We start from the raw sequence: 15,627 nt of genomic DNA on the forward strand, positions 1-15,627 counted from the left end.
AAATGTTCCAGCAATATATCACTAATTGTTTTCATTGTATGACTAATATTCCTTTGTATGAATACACCACAGTTTGTTAGGCCTTCTCCTATTGATGGGCATTAGCTGTTATGATTAAAGCTGTTATGATACTCATGTATAAATCTTTTTGTGGACTTATATTGTTGTTGATCTTGAATCAATACCTAGGAGTAAAATTTCTAGTTCAAATTAAAACCTCATCAGCCACTTTTCAAAGTTTTAAGTTCCTACCAGCAAAGTATGAACATTATGGTTGCTCCACATCCTCTATGTTGTTTGATTTTCTCAGTCTTTTGATTTTAGCCATTTTAGTGGATGATGGCACCTCACTGCGGTTTTTAAAAAAGTATTTTAAAAACTGTGGTCAAATTGCCACTACCATAATCACAAAATTTGCCATTTTAAACGTGTAAAGTGTAAGATTCAGTATGATTATGTTCGCAGTGTTGTGTAAGAGTCACCACTATCTATTTCTAAAACCTGTTTATCACTTCAGACAGAGACGTTGTCCTCATTAAGTACAGAGCTTCCTGCTCCTCCCCTTCCTCCAACCAAACTACAACTTCGAAGGCAGTTCCCTCACAAACTACAACTTCTAATTTAGCTTCTATCTCTATGAATTTGCCTATTCTAGATATTTCTTATGAATATAATCATACATTATTTGTCCTTTTGTGTCTGGTTTATTTTACCTGCCACGGTGTTTTTAGAGTTCATCCATAACTTGGCGTGTATCAGATCTTTATTCCTTTTTATGACTGAATAATACTCCATCCCTTCGTATGTATGTATTTTATTTTATTAATTTATGTGTGGATGTACTTAGATTGTTCAGCTATTGCGATTTATGCATGGAAGTGTCTGTTTAAGTCTGTTTTCAGTTATTTTGGCCGTATACCCAGGAGCAAAATTGCTGGGTCGTAATGTCATTCTATGGTAACTTTTTAAGGAACCATCAAATTGTTTTATCAATGGATTTTATTCATCATTACTCTCATGACTAATGATATTGAATCAGGTGCTTATGTTAGTGACCTTCCTTTGTGAAGTGCTTGTTCAAGTCTTCAGCACATTTTAAAAATCAGGTTTTCTTATTATTGTTGAAGTTTGAAAGTTCTTTATATATTCTGAATGCAAGTACTTTGCTAAATACACATCTTGCAAATATTTCACTCTGTGGCTTGCCTTTTTATTAGGTATATACCTAGAGATGGAATTGCTGGATTTTATGGTAATTCTACTTCAAATTTTTTGAGGAAGAGTCATACTGTTTTCAAGTGACTGCACCCTTGCATATCCCTTGTTCACTAACAGTGAACGAGGGTATCGTTTTTTTTAACATCCTTGCCAGCACTTGCTCTTTTCTGTTTTTGTTGATGGTAGCTTCCTAAAGGGTGTGAGTTTATATCTCATTATGGTTTTTATTTGCATTTCCCTAATGATTATGATGATAAACATCTTTTTATATGCTTGTTGTCTATTTGTGTGTCTTCTCTAGAGTGATGTCTATTTAAATCCTTTGCCCTTTTAAAATCTGGTGGTTTTGTTTAATTCTTTATATATTCTGGATATTAACCCCTTATCAGATACCTTATTCTATAGATTATCTTTTTATTAATTGCATTCATTAATGTACATGTGTTTTTAATTTTGATGTGGTCCCATTTGTTTGTTTTTGCTTTTGTTACCTGTGCTTTTTGTGTCATACCCAAGAAATCATTGCCAAATCTAATGTTATGAAGATTTTCCCTGTATTTTCTTCTAGGGGTTTTGTGGTTTTAGGTCTTATGCTTAGTTCTTTCATCCACTTTAGTTAATTTTATATAGGGTGTGAGGTAAGGGTCCAACTTCATTTTTTTCGTCTGGACATCCATTTTACCCAATATTGTTTGTTGAAAAGATTGTCCTTTTGCTGTTGAATGGTCTTGGCGCTCTTGTTGAAGATTATTTAACCATATATGTGAAGCTTTATTTCTGGGCTGTTTTATTTCATTGGTCTATATGTCTGTCTTGATGCCACTGCAGCACAGTTTTGTTCATTGTAGCTACTTTTGAAATCAGAAAGTATGAGACCTCCAACTATCATTGGGGTTCCTTTAGGTCCATATGAATTTTGAGGGTGGATTTTGGATTTTTCTATTTGTGCAGAATATGCCATTGGGATTTTTCTTAACAGTACCTTTTGATCAGCAAAGTTTTAAAATTTGATGTAAATTAATTTTTCGAAAGATTTTTTTTCTTTTGTGGTTATTGAGTCTTGTGGTCTGAGAAATTTTCTCCTACCCACAGATCACCAGTTCTCACCTGTTTTCTTTGAAAAGCTTTATGGATTGAGCTTTTATCTTCAGTTCTGTGATCCACCTCTCATTAATTTTTGTGTAGGGTTTTGAGGTTGGGGGTTGAGGCTTATTTGTATGCATGTGGATATTCAGTTGTTTTAGTGCCATTTTTTTGAAAATATTGTTTATGAACACTCTTCTCCATTCCATTGTTTTGTCTATCCTTATGCCTGATTATTCTGATCACTGTTTTGATTGCAGTAGTTTTATAGTAAATCTTGAAGTCAAATATTGTTAGTACTCCACCTTTCTTATATCTTTCAAGATTGTTTTGGTTATTTCACGTCTTTGGCATTTTCATGTAACTTTTAAAATCAGCTTTTGATACTATTGTAAATAAATTTTTTTTTTTTTTTTTGAGACGGAGTTTTGCTCTTGTTACCCAGGCTGGAGTGCAATGGCGCGATCTCGGCTCACCGCAACCTCCGCCTCCTGGGTTCAGGCAATTCTCCTGCCTCAGCCTCCTGAGTAGCTGGGATTACAGGCACGCGCCACCATGCCCAGCTAATTTTTTGTAGTTTTAGTAGAGATGGGGTTTCACCATGTTGACCAGGATGGTCTCGATCTCTTGACCTCGTGATCCACCCGCCTCGGCCTCCCAAAGTGCTGGGATTACAGGCTTGAGCCACCGCGCCTGGCCTGTAAATAATTTTTTTTGTAAAAAAAAAAAAAAAAAAGTTGTTTTTCACTGATTTGCTGCTAGTATTTAGAAATTCTGTTGGAGAGAGGGAGAGATAGAGAGACAGAGAGAGAGAGAGAGAGAGAGAGAGAGAGAGAGAATGTGTGTGTGTGTGTGTGTTGATTCCTTAAGATTCTCAGCAAAAACAATCATGCCATTTATGAATAGGGACGTTTTACTTCTTTTCGATCTTTCCTTTTTATTTCTTTTATATTTTTATTCCTTTTTCTTGCCTAATTGCATTGATTAGGACCTTCAGCACAATGTTGAATAGAAGTGGTTGTACAAACATCCTTACTCCTTGTTCATGATCTTAAGGGGAAAGCATTTAGTCTGTCACCATTAAGAATGATATTAGCCATACATTGTTGGAGATGTTTTATCAGATTGAGGAAGTTCCCTTTTATTCTTATTTTGATGAACATTTTTATCATAAGTTGGTGTCAGATATTTAAGTAGTTTTTTAAAACAGTGAAACTTGTTTTGAGGGCTTCATAAGTGTAGTAAATTACAGACTAATTTGACATTGCCGTAATCTTCATTACAAAATAGTGTTATATAACTGGTACTCTAACATGTAAATTGATATATTAGGAGCCACTTCCGTCTAGACAAAATTACTGTGATGATTTTGTAGAATGTAGGAAAAGAAGATCTAATCATCACCTTCAGTGATAACATTTATGTTATCAATGTACTGAGTTGTGTTTGGAGATACTCCTCATAACCCCTGCCCTTGAAATCTGAAAGATTTACTTAAGAATCAAACTGCTCATACTCATCTCCTTTTGTCTATTAGGTTCTGTTACTCACATGTCCATTTCTTGTTTTCTTTGGAAAGATGCTTTAGAAATGTTAGCATGTCCTTATTAACCTAAAGAGTAATTCACTTTCCATTTTCCTCCTTTTAGGTTAATTTCTTTTATTGGGTATATGCTCTTTTCCTTATATACAGTGTAAATAAATGAACTGTAGTTGTTAAATTTAAAAAATCAGAATGTACTTACTATTGGCATTCTTTCCTGCTATGTTCAATCCTAGCAGACTGGCTTTGAATGGTTTTCACTTGCGTTGTTTTTTTAGGAATAATTATCATTTTGGGACAAGGAGTCTTTAGGTTTTCAACTTCATTTGTCCTTGGTTATTTCCAGGGTTGAGTTGGAAAAGGTTCAGAGTAGAATGGCTTTGTTATCGGTGGAACAGTAGAATGGAAAACCCTAAATTAAGCACTGGAATTTGGAAGCTGTCATGCAAGAAAAAGGAGACCCTTCTGTGAATCACTTGTAGATTTCTTGAAAATTGTATCCACTCTGCTATACATGGCAAGGGATCCACTCTGCTATACATGGCAAGCCTACCAATTCCATGGTGTTCTTCAGCTAGACGTCTTGCACACAGTTTCTGTGATTTCTTTTAAATCTGTTGCTAGAGAGATTCTGGTTATTTCTGCCAATTATGAAAGCTTTTACAGCGTTTTAAATGGACTTTCTTGCTCCTTAGGCTTCCTGGATCACACATGGTGGCACTGTGTTCATTGCAGCTTACAGTCAAGTCTTTTAAAAAATATATTGCTATTGTAATTGTTTTATTGAAAAATAGAATGGTAGGGCTAAATGATAACTTAGAAATCGTATCTTCATATTTTTTCACTTGTATTATAAATGACCTTGCTACTTATTAAAGGACCATTAGGTTACATTTATTTTAAGATCACAGGATTAGAAGCGTTGATTGGCTTCAAAGATAATTCTAGTCCTACACTTTGTGAAAGGTGAAGTGTACTCATAATGTAATTTTGTGCATTATTAGTGATTCCTAATGTGCCCTTCCTGTTTGCCACACCCAGATTTCATTTTATCTTATCCCTGTTTCACCTAGAATCCTTGCATGTACTCCTGTATAGAATTATTGCTCTGTTTATTACTAAATGGAACCCATGTTGAATTTTAGCAGGTTTTCCCTCCTCCATCTGTGTCCTTGATGGTAGCTGGGTTTACTGCCGCTCACTTATTAGTGTCCTGGGTCTTAACAACCTTATTCAAACAAAACGTCTTAAATGGAGGTATTAAATGGGTCACAACAGTGAGCCATTTTCTAACTTTTGGTGCAATAAAATGGGTATGTTGTGTTTTGGAATATAAGACTTCTGAGTGCAGCTATTCATTTTCTTCATCTATAAAACATTTTAGAATAACAGCCTACATCTGTTTGGGGTATAAAATTCCACGTTTTGAAGAAACATCACTGTTATGTAACTTCAAGCCAGACGCAGGGAGGGAGCTAGCTTTCTGATGGGCCCGCGTTCTGTAGACGTTGGGAGTAGTGTTTGTTTTAGCTATGGAGCTGTATTTGCTTGCAGCCCATCTTTCACATGTGTAGAACACATTTTCATTATTGTTTCTTCATATTGTAAATGACCACAAGTGTGTGATACAATTTTGGCTTGAAGAATATTTGAAAAATTTTTACACATCAGGAATTTATGAGGGATATTTCACTACTAGAAGTCAGAAGCACGTTTAATTATTTAGGCATTTATAGCATATTTAATTACTTTAGACTGTCAGTCTTCTTTTAGAAAGTAAAGCTGGGATTTACTGTCAGCTCCCTTTTTAAAATAAATACCCAGTGGAATAGTACTGCCAATGCAAATGTGTTATTTTAAAATTATTTCTTTAAACTGAAGGAACAGCTCAATGAATAACTTTCAGTGGAAGAAATGGGCAAAATATTTAACGATAGAATTCAAAATCTAAAGTATTAAGTACCAAATAAGTGCCGATAACATTCAGTGCAATTTGTAGGTGATTTTAATTGATAAGTAAATGATGCCAAGGTGGATTATTACAGTAAATTTTAAAGCTTTTTTTATCTTACAATTTATTTGCCTTCTTATTAAAATGTTATGTATTTGTTTTTGAGAGGGGAGAATACAAAGAAGAAAATTAAAGTGATCCATAATCATACTAGCTGTTAGTCTTGTAGGACATATGTTACTACATATTGTAAACTAAACAATTTAGAAAAGCTTTTAGAAGCTTATTACACTGTTAAGTTTTTGTTTTGGTAATTAATTGGAAATGCAACACTTGAGTTTCAGAATGGATAGTGTCAGATGCTTTTATGTTTTTGTGATGATAAAAAACTAAACTACTCTTATGGAACTTTGATATTCAGGGTGAGCTGGCTGCCTGTTTATGATGATAATAAACTTCTCTGAGATTGTAGCTTGTCAAATTAGTCCAGGCTGTTGACATTGATTTTTTTTCTCATTTACATTTCCTTCCTGAACGGTAGACAGATGATTTTCTTTCTGTGGTCACTGTTTGTCAAACTTGGGGCCATCAATTGCTGTAGGTGAGTAGGACAGATGATGCTACTCTTTAAATTTCTAATTAAATATAAATATATTTTTTAAAATGCCCTCAATTCACATGAAGGTAAATACCCATTAATTCCTCTGTAATTGGGACATGACTCCCACGCCCACCCACCCACATATAGTAATAGTGATAATGTTCAAAGTCCACATTTACTTTTCCCTTGCAGCTGGGCTGCCTGTGGAATGACAGTAATGGGCCCATGGCACGTGCGTGCTGTTGGACATCACCGCCACCAGCACCCACTCCCCGGGCTGTGCCTGGACGTTACTTCAGCTGCTGGGTGGAGTCCACTGGTGTTTAGACATTTTTATCGTAGGAAATATGAGATGGGTTTCTAAGTTTGAATTTCAGAAAATTTAATTAATAACAAATAGATTGTACTGCGGGTGAATTTATATGCAGGTAACTTACATGTCTCCTGGGGACAGTGATAGTCAGACAAGACTCTAGTCAGACTCTCGGGACTTCTTACCTCCTAGTTGCCTTTAGGCAAGTTACACAGCATGTTTGAACCTCAGTCTCATCAACTATAAATCAAGGAAGTAATACTACCTGTCAGCGTGTGCTGTGAGGATTCAGTGAAATGAAACTTACGAAGTGCTTATTAGCAGAATACCCTGGCACATGAAAAGTGTTGGTGTTCTAGCCTTTACTGTTAGACAGCTAATTATAAATATTGAACTCTAATTGTATGATTCTCTTGACCACTCATGCTTCGTTACTACAGATGACTTTCCTCCCTAGCTGTGCCTGGGACTTGATCGGCGCTTAGACCCACGTCCCCCTGTGTTTTGTTAGAGCTTCTCCACCTCCCCCAGCATTGACTGACTTGGTGATGCTCCCTTGGGGGGCACAGGCCTCCCACTCCCACACTGGCTGCTCTGTTCCTAGAGTCCTGTTTTTCAGGTTGGAGTCTTGTAAGTGACTCTGTTCGCCTCCTCTTTCTTCTTTGCCTCTTTTTGCCCTCCGCCTACCCTTGCTCTCTCTCCAGCCTCCTCCTTACTCTTTTTTCCCTCTCCTTTCCTTCTCTGCCCCCTGACTTCTGTCCTCCTCTCTGCACCCCCACTCTCTGTGTCCCCATCCTCTGCCTCCGTGCTTTCTTCCCCTCCTTCCTGCTCCCTTTTTACCCCTTTTTCCTCTCTCCACTCTCTTTCCTTTTCTTCTACTCCTTTGTCTCTCCCCTTCTCTTTCTGCTCCCCATTTCCTCTCTGTTGTCTCCCCATTCCTCTAACGTTTCTTCCCGCACCTCCCCTTACCTTCCTTTCTCCTCCGTGTTTCTTTTAAATGCTAACACTTTGATTGCTAAGAAGTTACACAGCCTTGGCTCTTAAGCACAAAAATGTCAAGTCCTAAGGTTTTTTTATTACGGTGGGAAATACTTATTTTGTCATTTCAGTAGCTAGACTCTTGTGCTTCTCTTTCCATTTCAAAAGGACTTCACAACATCATTTTATGTCCCTTGGGCTCAAAAAGTTAGAATATCACCAGGCTCAGTGGCTCACGCCTGTAATCCCAGCACTTTCGGAGGCCAGGTCGGGTGGATTGCTTGAGCCCATGCGTTTCAGACCAACCCAGGCAACATGGTGAAACGTCATCTCTAAAAAAAAGTAAAAAGTTATCTGATTGTGGTGGCGTGTGCCTGTAGTCTCAACTACTCTGGTAGCTGGGGTGAGAAAATCTTGTGAGTCTGGGAAGTCGAGGGTGGTGATCGTGGCACTGCACTCCAGCCTGGGTGATAGAGCAAGACTTCATCTCAACCAAAAAAGAAAATCCACAGACTACAGTTTAACTCTTTGTATACTATACCTGTGAATTTGTTTGATACTAGTTTTGTTATAAAGTTAAAATGAAATAATAATAATTATAGGCTCATACAGTCATAAGGCAAGCTTGGCTCTTTCTTACCTAATTTATTTGATTTTTTTCTCTCTCTCTTTTTAGATTCCTTTTTCTTTGGTCCAGTTTCCCTTATGGGAGTCCTTAAAAGTAAGTTTCTCAATCTGCACATAAAATTCATCTCTAACTATAATATAGCTAATAGTTTGAATGTGGAAGAGTAGAACATAATGTTGACTAGAAGTTTAATAAGTCAAATCTACTAGCAGTTGAAAATATATTTTGTGTGTGATGTACTTGCCATTTCAGTCTTTTAAACTTGTTCAGGTGGCTGTGCTCCGAGGAAGTAGGCATAGCAGGGGGCACTGACACCCATAGATATTAAGAAAAAAACTTAACTGTACTTTTTTTCTGTATTGCCATTTTGGAATTTCTGAGCATACCCAGTTAAATTTCATTTTGCTTCCGTCTCTCTCTCTCTCTCTCTCTGTGTGTGTGTGTGTGTGTGTGTTTGTGTGTGTGTGTGTGTGTGTGTGTGTGTGTGTGTGTGTGTGTGTGTAGAAGTTAAAGAGTTACAGTGAGGGTAAGTGGATGAGGAAAAATGCAAAGCCTTGAATACATGAAGACTGAGAAGGCCCAGTTTCCCCCACACCCTATAAAAGGGCCACTTGGATCAGGAGCAGCAGGGTGTCAGGGCTCTGACTGTCCCTTCCATCTTGGCTGCTCACTCCAGCCAGGACTAGATGCCCCCAGAGGGAAGGAGCAGAGTATGGTGAATTGTGAGTCAACCTTGGAGAAGGTCAGTGAGCTGTTTAAAAAACCAACACGTTTTAACCATTAAGGACATGGACATGGGCAAATAATTCATGATGAAAATATCAAAAGCGGTTGCAACTGAAGCAAAAATTGACCAATGGGATCCAATTAAACTAAAGAGCTTCTGCACAGCAAAAGAAACTTATCATCAGAACGTTCAGACAACCTACAGAATGGGAGGAAATGTTTGCAACCTTTTCATCTGACAAAGGTCTAATATCCAGAGTCCGCAAGGAAATTAAACAGATTTATAAGAAAACAAGCAGCCACATTAAAATGTGAGCAAAGGACATCAACAGACACTTCTCAAGAGAAGACTTTCATGCCGCCAACAAACATGAAAAAAACTCAACATCACTGATCGTTAGAAAAATGCAAATCAAAACCACAGTGAGATACCATCTCATGCATTAATAATCACCATGGTGATTATTAAAAAGTCAAGAAACAACACATGCTGATGAGGCTTTGGAGAAAAAGGAATGCTTTTACACTGTTGGCAGGACTGTAAATTAGTTCAACTCTTGTGGAAGACAATGTAGTGATTTCTCATGGACCTAGAACCAGAAATACCATTTGACCCAGCATCCCCATTATTGGGTATATACCCAAAGGAATATAAATCATTGTTATAAAGATACATAAATGTGTATGTTCATTACAGCACTATTTACCATAGCAAAGACATTGAATTAACCCAAGTCCCATCAGTGATAGACTGGATAAAGAAAATGTGGCATATACACACCATGGAATACTATACAGCTATAAAAAGGGAATAACATCATGTCCTTTGCAGGGGCATGGTTGGAGCTAGAAGCCATTATCCTCAGCAAACTAATGCAGGAACAGAAAAGTAAACACTGCATGTTCTCACTTATAAGTGGGAGCTGAGCAATGAGAACATGGACAGAGGGAGAAGAAGAACATACAACGACCCTGGCCTATTGTGGGTTATATGGAGAAGGAGAGCATCAGGAAAAATAATTAATGCTCGCTGGGTGTAATACTTACGGGTTGACAGATGGAGCAAACCAGCATGACACACATTTACCTGTGTAACAAACCTGCACATCCTGCATGCATGCTCTGGAACTAAAACCAAACAAAAAAAAAAACCAACACGTCTTTAAAAGCCTGTATTCAAAATATGCAGAGATGTTGCATTGGTTTTTCACCTTCTTGTGCAGTGATAATGAAAACTTTGGGCAATGATATGAATTGTGTGGGTGTTTGTCAGCATTTTAAAGACCATAATAAAGAAGATAGTAGAGGGCATCTTACATGGTAAGAGTCTTATTTTGTAAGACCTCAATGTTATGTGAGTATGTGCGCACACACATAAATATCTGTACTAGGTTGCAATGTAAAATGTATTTCTTGTTGTGGATAATGGTCCAAAAACTTTGAACGCCCTTTTTCAAGTGAAAATGGTTCATAAATGACCAGGCTGTAAAATATCTAGGTAGGCATTAGCTAATACAAAAATAAAGGAATTACTCTCATAATTTTATAGATTTACTAGGTATGGAGTGCTCATACAAAATGTCTTTCGGAGAATATCATAAAAATGATTTAGACCTGGAAATAAATTCTGTCCAGATTATATACTAAAGGATACTAAATTAAGAAAAAAACATTACTCTTTAACAGAGTAAATTATGGGATAATAAGTAGCAAGAAGTATTTCTTAAAAGTGATCTGATTTTAAGGAGGAGTAGTGCTCATTTAGTACAGGTTTTTGGGTATCCCGTTTTGTTTGTTTTGCCGTTTCCTATGCGGTGTGTGGTGAAAATAGAGTTCTCGGACAGCATTTCAGGGTATGATGTAACAGCTATCCAATGAGAAGGTCACATTCCATTAACATAACAGCTCTCCTTTTCAGTGTGTGACAAAAGAACAATGAAGCCAACAGCTGTCCAGCAAACAAGACTGACTTTATTAGTGTCTCAATAACCAGCATTCACATAGCTTCTGCACACTCTAACATCCTTTTGCCCTGCAAAGGAATGTTTTGAGGCCTAAAGAAGGAAAAAGCATAGTGTTTGTTTCTTTTCAACATTAAGGACATTTGTAAAATTCTGGCTGGTTAAGAAATGTCCAGAATTTTTCAGAGTAATCATAGATGACAATGCTATGATTGAAAAATTCTCTTTGAGCAAATGTTAAGATGCTGCAATGTTTTTTTTTTTTTTCTGTCAAGTCAGGTTTCTTGAGGAATACATAACATGATAAAATTCACCCTTTATACATGCACATTTTTATGAGTTTCGATAAATGTTTAAAACCACCACCATAACCAAAACAGAGAATTTCCATCAACCCAGAAAGTTCCCTCATGCCATGTTGTAGTCATACCCTTCCTGCACCCACAGCCTCTGTGACCCACTTCTGTAGTCTTCTCTTTTCCAGAATATCATAGAAATAGGTACAGAGTACTATTATATCATCTTGTGCCTTGCTTCTTTTACTTAATGTAATATTTTGGAGATTCATTCATACTGTTGCTTATACCAGCAGTTGTTTTCTTCTGTTGCTTTGTAGTATTCCATATGTGTATGGATATGCTACAGTTTACTTATGTACTAGTTTATACACTTTTGAGTTGTTTTCCAGTTTTTGATAATTATAAATAAAGCTGCTATAAATACTTGCATATAGTATTGGTATGGATATAGGTTTTTATTTCTCTAGGTAAGAGGCCAAGAGTAGCATTCCTGGGCCATAAAGAAGGTATATGCTTAATTTTATAAGAAATTGAACTGTCAAGGTGTTTTCCTAAGTGTTTGTACCATTTTGCATTCCCACCAACGGTATATGAGAGTTCTAGTTGCTCTACATCCATGTCATTTCTTGTCACTATCAGATTAAATTTTTTTTCAGCCATTCTAGTACGTGTGAACTGGTATCTCATTGGGGTTTTAATTTGCAGTTCCCTGGTGACTAAATAACATAGAGCCTCTTTTCATATAATAGTTTTTAAACATCTGAATGTACAATCACAATGCTTTTGTAGAAGTAGACAGTTTTTGGAACTTTAGAAATTTTTATGTTTACAATTTTATCAATTTAAACTTACTTTTCCAGTCATGGAGAGTATATGAGAAGATATCTCCACTGTGTTTATGTATATATGGAAATATTACTATTTAGGAAATTTTTTCTCAGCCAAGACCAGCACATTGCATACACACAGCACTGCAGGGAGTGAGGGGCTGGAGGTGGTGGCAGCTACGATTGCCTTAAACTCAACTCTGTCTAAAATCAAAGTCATCATCTTTCTTCTAAAATCATGTCTTCCTGCTGTCTCCCATTTCTATTAATCAGTATTCTGCTGGCCACCTGGTCTCAAGTCTCAGATTAAAATTTGATTCCCTTGTTTCTCTTTCTCCATGTCACATTACTCACCAAGTTCAGTTGACTTGACTGTTGGGATTCTGTGGCCACATTTTACCTGGTTCTTAGTACCTTATCCTTGCCCACATCCTAGTAGGTTCTCTTCTTTCTTATCCATTCTACATTTTGAATGTATGTGATCTTCCTTAAACTTCTCTTTCAGTAACACTCAGGTTCTCAGGAACATGAAGTTGTTAGCACTCAAGGTTCTCCACACCGTGTCCTTGACTGTTTTTTTCAGTCTCTACCTTGTACTTTGTGTATGTGTGTGTGTGCGCGCGTGCATGCATGCATGCGTGCGTGCACAGAATGCTTCCCCTCCAGCCAGAATAGCCTCCTTACTGCCTCTAAATATGTTCCCCCTTCCCTGTTATCTGACTCCTTTCTGAAACACGTTTCTAACACGTTTCCAAAAGTGATGCATCATTCAAAGCTCAGTTCAGTGTTTGAGCTCCTGCTTGAAGTCTTCTGATCGAGGCCTCAGAGATTTGCCCTTATTTACTGCAGATTTGTCTGTCACTGACTCGTATTTAATCACACGCTCTTTTGTGTTTAAAACATCTTACAGTGTTCAGATAAGGCCTTAACCCCTTCCATTTACTAATAAATGACACCTGCTGTCATGGAGCCTCTGCTGCCTGTCCACTCTGTCTGGACATTGTTACATTTCACAAGAATGCAAAGATGAATAAGAAATGGCTTAATGCCCTTGAGCTGAGAGTCCGTCAGAGCGGCACACAACTCACTGATAACTTAAATGTAGTGTGTCTCTAATTGCAGAATACTCAATTGTCACTACACTACATCATTGCCTTTGTTTTTCTTTTTTTATAATGCAGATGCTTACCAAAACATATTTTAGATGAAAAAGGACAAGACACCAGAAAGAGATGGGGAAGCAAAAACGGTAGATTATCATGTCCAAAGCGTTAGCGAAGATAATTTTCCTTGAAGATTTGTATTTACTTTAGAACTTTATGACAGACAAACAAAAGAAACACGATAGATTTCATGGTTTTTATTACCTGACAAAGAGCTGTATGTAACTTGTAATTTTATCTTATTCCTTGGCTTTGGATGCCATCTTTAAACCAACTTGCATGTGTATAACTCCATGGCAAGTCCCTTCCTCTGAGCGGCAGCCTCAGATGACCAGCTGCCTAGTTGATATTCTCACTCAGGATGTCTTTGGGTGGCCAGCTCAGAACAGAACTGTCACTTTTTATTTGCCTTCTTCCCAATCTGTTCCTTCCTTGTTGTCCGCTTCTCAGTAAATAGCACAGTTGTCTGATGCTTGCTCAAATAGAAACTTAAGAATGATTCCAGAGTTCTGTTCTTTCATCCCTCATCATGTAGCCCATCAAGAAGTTCACTGTTCTAGTTCAAGCCTCTAACTCACTCCTTGTTTGAATTGCTACACTGGCCTCTCAGATGGTCTTCCTCATTTCACTCAGGCTTCCCCAAAATATCTTCTTCACCTGGCAGCCAGAGTGATCTTTTAAAGAAATGAATGAGGTCAGGCACAGTGGCTCATGCCTGTAATCCCAGCACTTTGGGAGGCTTAGGCTGAAAGATCACCTGAGCCCAGGAGTTCGAGACCAGCTTGGGCAACGTAGACTCCATCTCTACAAAATGTCTTAATAAAAATTATCTACGAGTAGTGGTGCACACCTGTAGTCCCAACTCCATGGGAGGCTGAGGTGGGAGACTCACTTGAGCTCACAACCTGAGTGACAGAGTGAGACCCTATCTCTTAAAAAAAATAAGAAAAAGAATGAAATTAGATCATACCACTCTCTGCTAAAACCTGTCAGTGGCATCCCTTTAAAAAAAGAATAAACTAGAGCTTAAGACCTGGCTGTCACGACCCTGTGTAATCTGGCCTCCGTCTGCCTCATCAGCCGTACCCCGTGCCACCCAACCACTGTGCCCAGCCATGCTGCAGATGCACCAGGGTCCTTACCTTTGTAAATCTCCCTGCTAGAAATATTCTTTCTTCCTTCATTCTATATATTTCATTTTTTAGGTGTGTGATAATTTTTTAATTTTAATTTTTTCCTGTTTTAAAAATTGACAAATAATATCCGTATATTTCTGGTGTACAGCATGATGTTTTGAAATATATAAATAGTGTATACGTCTTTATCGAGTGTCTACTGTGTGCCAGCCATTTCCCAAGGCGTGGGGATAGTGATGAAGAAGACTGACACAAATAACTGTCCCCATGGAGCGTTCATCCTAGCTCCCCCTAGGCCTGTCTCATATCCCCTTCCCCATTCCTCTCTCATGTCTCCTCTTTCCGCATTCCTCAGGCCTTAGGATCACATGTCACCTCAGAGACACATCCCTCCCTTCCTCCCGCCTCCGTAACCATAACACCTATTTATTTCCTTACTAGTGTTTTAATGACTTAGTTTATTTAGTTATGCACTTACATCACCCGAATAATTATTCACGGCATCAGTGGTGTGATGAACAGATACTGTATGCCAGGCTCTGGGCTAAGCACGATGCATTCATTACTGTCTTCTTCACACCACACACAACCCAGAGAGGTGAGCCTTGCTGTTAACCCTTTAAAACCAGGGAAGCAGGGCTCGATAAGGTTGTCTCTGCCATAGTAGCCTGAGCACCTTTTACTGTGTGCTGCGTAGCAGACGGGGACTCAGGTTAGCAGGTGATTTTTTAGTGATGGTAACAGCCATAATAAAAGCAACAACAGCCCACATTTTTCAGAGCTACAACATGCCAGGCAGTGTAGTAACCACTTTCCACAGATCTTCTCCCCTTCACCTCTACCAAAGTTGGTAAAAAGCTGAGGTCATATTAATAGTTAGCTCATTGAAGGCATTTCTGTCAATTACATTGATTCCTTAACTTGATGACGTGTAGCTTAGAAAGCCTGACCAGCATGTTTCTTAGACCACCTCTCTCAAGCATCCCTTGCATCTGCTAAGCTTGGGCAAGGATTAAACCGTGCTCACTTGAGTCAGTTCTCAGAGACCATCCATGGAGAGCACAGATAAGTTCACAGTAATGAGTTCAGCCAGAACTGCATTTTCCACGTGCTTGTGTTGAACCCCCACAGGACGTGCTTATTGGAGGAAGGAACTATGTCTTCTGTTTATTCTTGATGGTTCTGTCTTTTACACAGCAG

General features: G+C 38.0%; 1 protein-coding gene across 9 annotated transcripts in view; it reads left to right on the forward strand.

Moving 5' to 3' along the window:
- The window catches only part of SLC25A26 (solute carrier family 25 member 26), a 165,998-nt gene that overhangs the window by 122,962 nt on the left and 27,409 nt on the right, over positions 1 to 15,627 (forward strand). For 5 of the 9 annotated variants that reach the window (XR_004272477.1, XM_032290415.1, XM_032290410.1 and 2 more), the window contains 2 exons: positions 6,589 to 6,715; positions 8,364 to 8,408. Coding sequence is in view for 8 of the 9 variants with exons in the window: in XM_032290415.1 (XP_032146306.1) it covers positions 6,589 to 6,715; positions 8,364 to 8,408 (172 nt within the window). In the remaining variant the exon portion in view is untranslated. Of the gene's footprint in view, positions 1 to 6,588; positions 6,716 to 8,363; positions 8,409 to 10,264; positions 13,460 to 15,627 lie in introns of those variants that run through there. The other 4 variants (XM_032290417.1, XM_032290412.1, XM_032290418.1 and 1 more) reach the window with 2 other exon arrangements.

Source organism: Sapajus apella, unplaced genomic scaffold, assembly GCF_009761245.1.
Source record: "Sapajus apella isolate SASKATOON/1434 unplaced genomic scaffold, GSC_monkey_1.0 scaffold23, whole genome shotgun sequence".
NCBI classification, from domain to species: domain Eukaryota; kingdom Metazoa; phylum Chordata; class Mammalia; order Primates; family Cebidae; genus Sapajus; species Sapajus apella.